This window comes from Melanerpes formicivorus, unplaced genomic scaffold, assembly GCF_026170545.1.
Source record: "Melanerpes formicivorus ecotype bairdi unplaced genomic scaffold, bMelFor1.0.p_v2 SCAF_30, whole genome shotgun sequence".
NCBI lineage: Eukaryota > Metazoa > Chordata > Aves > Piciformes > Picidae > Melanerpes > Melanerpes formicivorus.
Window position 1 is genome coordinate 3086846 of NW_027142382.1, and position 8195 is coordinate 3095040.

Here is an 8195-nt window from a genome sequence, read left to right on the forward strand (position 1 = left end):
TAACACAAACTCTTTGGGGAAACAAGTTAACAGGAACATGACACAGAATGAAAATTCCCAGAGTTTTGCAGTAATATTTCTGAAGTAACAAAACTTGCATCATCAAGACAAGCAATAACAGGAAGAGGTCTGAGTAGACAAGAGGTGTAAGACATGAGATCAAGTTTGGGAACTAGTATTCCATGACATCTTGTTTCTAAAATCTACATACAACTTCAGTATATTTCCCAAGTTCTCACTGTTGTATACAAGTGAAGGAGAGCAAAAGGAGTATTCTTCTCAGTTCCTATTCATACTGATCAAGAACAAGAGGCAAAAATACAACTAAGGCAAAACTTTATTTGTTTAATTTTTGGTAGAAAGTAAAATGAAGCAGTCTTATAATTAGGCAAATTTTCTAGGTTTCTTCAGCAGCAGAACTTTCAACAACCCTCATTAAACTGACAGTATTATTCAGTGCACCTTCTTTTCAAGTAAAGTAAAAATACCACAGGAGATTACAAGTGGCTATTTGGAGTATTTCTTTTGACCATGGCACCCAACTGCCCATTAAAGAGTGATAACAGACGCTGCTATTTTCACTCAGTTCTTAAACCGTATCGCATACCAACCCTTTTCCCACTTGCTACCCTACTTAATTTTTTCACTTTGCACAATCCTACACTATCAGTGACACTACTGCATTCTTGTCAGTTCCACAACTCAGCTTTTGGATGCTGGCACCTAGTTTAGAAATTGCTGTCTTGATCCAAATAACAATAAATTATTATACATTTGAAGGTCAGTACAACATATACATCTTCACGCTACAGCTGCCTGTCAAGCAAATGCAGTATTACAGTATTACTTTTACTTGCACTTAGGTAAAAGCAGAACTTGTCTGCAAAGCAAAAGATTTTGAATGGTATTGTGAAATACATGTACACATGTTCCTTCTGCAGTCTGACACTAGCTATATGTATACAACAGTTTAAGCAATGCAACATTTGTTTTTAGCTTGTTTTTTTTTTTTGTACAGGACACTTGCTACATGTCCCAGTAGTCAGTTATCTGAAAAACAAAACAAGTCAAAACAAAACTGCATAACAGTGCTTTTAAGACTTATTTGTTAAAATCAAAACCAGCCTTAACAGTAGCTGTTAGGTGGTTACCAGTCTCTTCCAAAGATATGCAGTAATAAAGAATAAAATAAAATCTATTCTCAAGCAGCATCTGAGAAAACAACTTAATTTAGCTGCCACTTAGTGGCAGCCATCACTTAGGCATTTTTGGTATTGATACATCTCTATCATAGGATTTGTGCATTAATCAACAAAACCATAGGCCCCAATTCAGCAAATACTTGCATGTGTGCAAATGCTTTTCTTCCCCGTGGAATATTTCAAGTTATGACTCATCAGATGAGCAAAGTTAAGTAAATCTTTACAGGAGGGGAATTCTTAGTGCTTAAACCTGAACTGTATTTCATAGGACTAAAATCCAATTATAGACTTACAGAACAAAGGAGACACTCCTATAAAGAACAGATATGTTGCTTTAAGACAAATGCTTTCAAAGCTAGCAAGAGCCTCTAGAAACGTGTGTGCATTCTCTCCATACATTTTGATCCTCCTTGGGAGTAATGCAAACCCAGCGTTGGTGCTTGGCTGCTGCATGAGAAATTAGTGAAGTCCTCATCTCAAATTCTGCACTTCTGGAACAAAATCAAATTTAAGTATCTTCAGAATGATTTCAGATTTATAATGTTTGATGTCCAGCATATTTCTTAATTCTGAAGATAAATTAGAATTCTGCTAGAACTAGGTGTGTTTCACCTTTGTCCCAGGGAAGTCATTCTTGGCCTCCAGAGGAAAGCTTAACTGGATCACTGTAAATATTCGTGCTTGACTAAAATGCGATGCTCATGCAATGTCAAAAGCACCAGCACTCAGTGTGACAGTTAGCTTTGTTTAATCAACCATGAAGCACCAGTATTGTTTAAAGTATGTCCACTTTGAATTGTACTCAAATTTGTTCCCAAATGCACCGTGATCCTGAGAGGTCTTGCTTGCCTTTTGCCCTTTCTTTTGATTTGATGTGTCTCCTTCCTCTTGAATACATCTTTGATATAAATAGTATTGATCTTTGTGGTATCTTCTCATTAACATAATTCTGAATGCTTAAATTACTTAAACTTTCTCTTTAGATAAATACATATATATATATAATTAAATTTTTTGCTAGCTTTCAGATAATTTATGAGAACTGACTTAGACTGTATGCTCTCTGTATATAACTTCTGTATGCTCCTCATACAAAAACAAACAATGGTTTGAAATATTTAGCCATGTGTTTGGATGATTATTTTTTTAAAGGCTTCGGTGTTGCTCGTATTTATCTTCCAGTAAGCTACAGGATAATAGCAACAGCAAACACATTGACAATGCAGTTCATTGTTCGGTTTTCCCATCTCACTGTGCAGGTTCCTAGAAGAGAGGAGTACGAAATGAAAATAGAACACCAGCATCTTTACTACATTCACTTTATCACAGTGAAAATTACGTCAAATTAATAGGAGTAACTCAGCTGTGACTTAAGGTGAGTATTATTATGTTATCTTGGCTATAAATAGACCACACTCCTCAAAAACATTTTCACTAACTTGTACACTGTTTACCACCTGAGTTTTGTATGCTTAAGATGGTTTCCAGGAAACTTCCAAAAATCCTTTTAAAAAATCTCTTATTGAAACTGGCAAAATTGAATCAGACAAGAAATCTGAAAGCAAGACTGGACTGAACGCCTTCTAGTGTACTTTTTCCTCTTTTATTGTATCAATGCTTTACAAGCCAAGAAAACACAAAGACTAAACTGTACTTGCTTACTTAACACCACTTTATGATCCTTTTTCTTTTTAACCTTGGTTGACTTTCTAATGCCATATCTATTTTAAAGTTAAATCTTGGTGTCCTCTTCTAGGAAGAGCTGAGTCTGAGACAGACATAAGATTATTTAACCTTGGGGGAAAAAAAAAAACGCATTTAGAACTAGTTTGGAAGCAAGAAAAGCAATCCAAAGTCTGATGGTTAAGCAACCAAAACACAGACTGATATTCAAACTGTTTCTATTTTTTATCAAGTTCTGTTCTCCTCCGAAGCAGCACTGTCCCTTCAGAGCAGACAGACAGATATGTTTAAGACTGCCCACTTAGGTTTGTGGTGAGCAAAAGTTTTACTTTTCAACTGGTCTATGGTTAAAGATGAAGAGGATTAAATGTTTTGACTCGCTTCAGAATTAAAGCATTTCTACTTGTGCTTTGCATCATTTACAAAGCAATCACTTTTAACACAGGCAGGGACTGCTAACCAAATATTTCTGCTGGGATTGTAAACAAGCATCCAATCCTGGAAGGTACTGCTTCTGAAGTCACTCGTGAAAATGTTCAACCTAACTATTGCAGCTGAGCAGGTACATTTCTTTTGTTACAAATTTTTGAGTGAGGAAGCTTACCATCAGTTGTGGTATCCCAGAAGCATGAGCTTGCTGTGTGAAGACCAGCTCCACTTCTCTGCATCACTGCACAGGTTACTGCAAGATACAGTCATATAATGAAGTCATTCATTGTCAGAGCAGAAGAGGTGAATCATTCAGTACTTCTGAACTCAAGCCTGCATTACATTTTAAAATGGCTGGCAGGTGGCATTCAACTAGGTCAAAACCTTGTTTGACAACCTCCTCACCTCCAGTGTTTTCCTCAAGAACTTGGTATTCATTTCATGATTGTTTTTACTTGCATAAAGCCAACAGCTCTAACAAAAATGCTTGCTAATAGGATTGTGGGTCTTATCTTTTAAACTACTTAGACATGGATTTTGTCATGTGCACCTCAGAACAGGATTGCAGGTGCTGGGCTCACAGGTACAGCAGAAGTTGCACTTGATGGGTGCTGTTTCCCAAAAGAAATGATTGACTACCTTCTGAAACCACACTCCAGTAACATGCAGTATTTCTAGACTGACCTGCAACGATCATAAAACCAGTGACAACCTGAGTCCTAGACTTCCAAAACAGAAGAGTGCAAACACTCCAGAAAAGTGGGTAAAACTTCTGCTTATTTCCCCTTCCCCTCCAAAGTATGCACATACATATAATGGGATGTCTTAGAGTGGACAGAAGGTTGTTTACCCCTCCCCAACGGAGTAAATGAAAAATGCTCCACACACAGAGAGAATTGGATATTTAAATGGAAATACTATTCTCAACTATATACAATACAAAATACACATATTTCATATTCAGCCTTGGCCCAGCTCTCTAGCCTGGGCTTCTCCCAAACTCACTGGGCCAGAACCTTCCACAGCCTCCCTGGCACCAGAGCAAACTCCCAGGCCTCAATGCCTGCCTGCTATAACCCCCTACCCAGGACTGAATGATGCAGGAAAAATTAGCTCTGCCTAGATCAAGCCAGGCCACAAACCTCCCCAACAAGAGATAAGGTCCAGCTGGGAGAAGAAAGAGAGAGAAAAAGGGCAGAATAGCCAGAAGTGATGGGATGAAATAACAAAAGATTATATTTTCCAGTGTCCACGTCCCTGCACTTTTCTGGTCCTTGGAGGACTTCTCTATGGTTAAGACATCCCAGTTCTTAAACCCATAACATGGAACATGACGTGGAGCACCGGACTGAAGTCTGTCAAATGTCTGCATTTACAGGAGGCTTAATCTTGCTGAAAATTTCATTTAAGACAAGTAATTATTTACTGAACTGATGCCAAAAAGTTGATACAATAGTTTTGGAGTTGCTTAAGAGACTGTATAACAAGTCATCTCCTGTGATAAGTTCTGCCAACATGCTTAGCCCAGGTAAAACTGCCATGGCTTTCCCACAAGTATTACTAAAAATCTATACAGTGGAAGGGTTCAGGTATCTGCTCTGCTTTGTTTACAGTGTAAAGCTTCCTACTGAATACAGCACTGCATTCAAATGAACCTTAACAGATATCAGTTACTGTGATTTGATAAAAATATGACTGCTTCTACTTACCAATGTACTTGTACGTTTTTCCAAGCTTTACCAGATGTGTCAGCGACTGTTCCACTATAGCAGCAGTCCACTGGTTGACTTTGTTGTGATTATAATCTGCCTTGCCTAAAACACTTTCTATGCACTAAAATAAAAGAAAATGAGACTTGCAACAAACATACTTCAAATTGTAGAGGTTTAAAACGTCTTGCATAATCTGAGGAATTTTATCTGGCAATTGGATTACTTTAAATCACTTGAGCTCATCAGGTATCAGTTGCTCAGTTGCCTTCTTGGAAACTTATTTTTAGTACATATTTACCACATTATTATATGGCAAAAAATGAGGCTCTGGCTGAACATTTCCTGTAGGAAAGACCTTAGCCATATGCTTTAAGTCTCAAGTTAAGTGAAGCAATCTATTTACCAGTGAAGGTACTTGCACATCCCACTGCTCCTGACTGCCTACTGCAGCTTGGCTTTCAGAAGCTACTGTAAGAGGAATGGCACTACTCAAATCAACTACGTCAGCTTGGGCTGGCCGACACTTCAGAGCCTGGGAGCAATACACCAAAACCTTCAGAGCAAAACTCTTCAGTTAGAGCTGCACACCCCAGCTCAAAAGATGAGGAAGACACAAGTGTGAGAGATACTCAAGGGTTGTATCTTGCAATAGAAAAAGTATCTGAACTGCTTGAAAACTGCATGTTATCTCACAGCTACAGACAGGACAATGCTTGCTTAAACTTAAGATGACTGTAACTTTTACACTGCATTCTCTGCTCCTAAGAAATTATGTGCTGATGGGTACTTCTTAAGGAATTTGTTAAGAAATAGATGCCTCAAAACAGGATGTAAAATAAAACCAGTCTCCTCTGATTCAGTAAGAAGAATCACACACACTGGCCACCAATAGGCTGTGTAAGAGACTTGTACCCCAGATCTTACAAAGCCAAATTAGTTCTGATCAGTGTACAAAGCTGAATAAAGGTTTCAATGGAAACAGAGATTTGCAAAACAGAAGAGAAGGCAGAAGAGGGACAAGAAGATCCCCCGGGGATTTTGGTCCTTGCAAAAAAGTACTCAGTGCTCCTCAGCACTGGTTAAGCTTTCAATCAGAGGCAGGAACACTTGGCTTTACTCCCAGTGTCTGGAGACACTGTCATGCTGTATTTGGCCTTTCAAGGCAGGGATGATTATATAAGGGTTGAATCGTTGTTTATCTAACGCCTAAGAGCTTAGCTTGCTGTTGTGTACTGGGGCAGCTGTAAAAGTGCAGGTGGGAAAGGACCTGCCCCTCTGCAGGGATTTCTTTCTCAAAGTGGCATTTCCCTGCAAAACCCGACAGCATCTATATGCCACAGGCTCTTCATTAATCACCATCTAGTTCTTAGGTATTTCATTTAGAACATTAGGCTGGTGCCAGTTTGCTCTTTTTGTATACAAACTGTTTTTCAAAAGCATTGCTAGGATAACAACCTCATGTGGTACAACTTCCTACTCAAGCCAAGGTAACTTCTAAGTTTGATCATGCAAGCTAAACCTACCTCCTTAACTATGTTGTGAGCCTCATCAGCGTTGAAGATCATCTGTAATAGAAATGAATTATTACTATTTCTGATAGAAAAGTAAACAAATTGTGCAGTTTTAAGGAACATGCAATGATCAGGCCTAATGCCTGGTTATCTGCATCATGCAGTATGTTAATATAATTCTAAAATCTTACTTTTTTTCCCCCAGCACCATACACACCTTATTTAGTAGATAGTCACATTTGAGCGTACCCAGAAAGCTCAGGCCCCAGTGAGCTTGAAAACAGGTTCAATTTACACTGTCTTTAAACTCCACCACTATCTGTTTATCATGGGCATATTTTCCATGACAAGACGTTCAATGGCAAATATTTCGCACTAGGTCTCAATCCAATTTTTACTGAAGTCACAAACATACTAACCCATGGGTTACACAAGGTTTTTGAACTTTAGTGTCAAGAAGACTGGATATCACAGTCATTACTTTACCCAAGTAACATTCTTGAGTGCAGAAAAAGCTTGCAAGTTTTAGTGCCTCCTACTATCTGCTCAGTCGTACTCACTAGCATTTAGCTTGGCTTCCAAAGTCAACGTGAGATGTGCCACCGTGCCATCTGCCTCATTGCAGCCATCAATTTCAAACACTTGGGTACAGACAGAAACCTCATGGACAATAATGCTTCTAGGGTTTTTGTTTGTTTGTTTGTTTTAATGAAAACTGGTGGCTAAAGACGCGAAGTAAGTCCCCATGGGAAAGGAAAGGCTCTTCACCTCTGGCTGGTAGGGATCAGCCTTTAGCGCAGATCAGGCCCAGTGCTTCTTGGATTTTTTTCCAGGGGTGATTTACGAAAGATGGCCGCAGACTGACAGCTCCACAGCGGGCGGCAGAACCCCCCCACACACACCGCTTCCGCTTTGCCTTGCGGGAACTTTTAGTTCCCAGAACTACCGCAGGCCGGTAACAACCGAAGCCCCCGTCAAGGGGAGGGCAGCCCCAAGCCCCCCGAATACACCCTACTCCGCCCCGAGGCAGACCGCCAGGTGTTGCACCGGCCCCGGGGGCACTCGAGAGGCGGGGAACGAGAGATGACTACGCATAGCTCACCTGTACAGCTACAGCCTTCAACCTGCCCGTCCCGCCCGGGGAACGGGCCCCGGCAGCGCTGCCCGCCCCGCGCCGGGCTCTCGGCCGGGATCCTTCGGAGCGGTGGAGGCAGCGCAGGGCCCGGGGACTGGGTGGCGGAGGACCCCGTACCCCGCCTGGGCATAGCCCACAGCCCCCCGTCCCATCGGAAAGCGGCGGGTCCTACCTCATCGTTGTGGGGGTGAAACTCGTCCATGGTCCCGGCGCGGGCGGCGGCTGTTCCGGCAGCGGAGGCGGTGGCGGCTGCGAGTCCTGCGCAGCTCCGCCTCCACCGGGCCGGGTGGAGCCTCCTGCGGCAGCGGCCGGCGGGCAGCGAGGGGGCGCTTGGTAGGCGCCCGCTCCGGGGCGGAGGTGGCGGGGGAGAGGCTTTCGCTGGGTCAGTGGTTAGCTAGAGCTAGCCTTGCCGAGCCGAAAAGGAAAGGCGTTGACCGCCTGCCCTCAAAGCCCATTTGGGCTGGCAGTGACCTCCTCCGGGCACCCAGGCCAGCGAGTCTTGGGCCGTCCCTCCGCCTCCCGG

At 41.9% G+C, this 8195-nt stretch overlaps 1 protein-coding gene across 1 annotated transcript; it reads right to left on the minus strand.

Moving 5' to 3' along the window:
* Positions 1-319: 319 nt before the first annotated feature.
* On the minus strand, positions 320-7948 carry DYNLT3 (dynein light chain Tctex-type 3). Its single transcript, XM_068155067.1, has 5 exons — positions 7845-7948; positions 6550-6591; positions 5024-5147; positions 3490-3567; positions 320-2465 (listed from the first exon to the last, which is right to left on the minus strand). Exons 1-5 carry the CDS (start codon positions 7872-7874, stop codon positions 2389-2391), a joined length of 351 nt encoding a protein of 116 aa, XP_068011168.1. The 5' UTR covers positions 7875-7948; the 3' UTR covers positions 320-2388.
* Between the last annotated feature and the right edge of the window lie 247 nt (positions 7949-8195).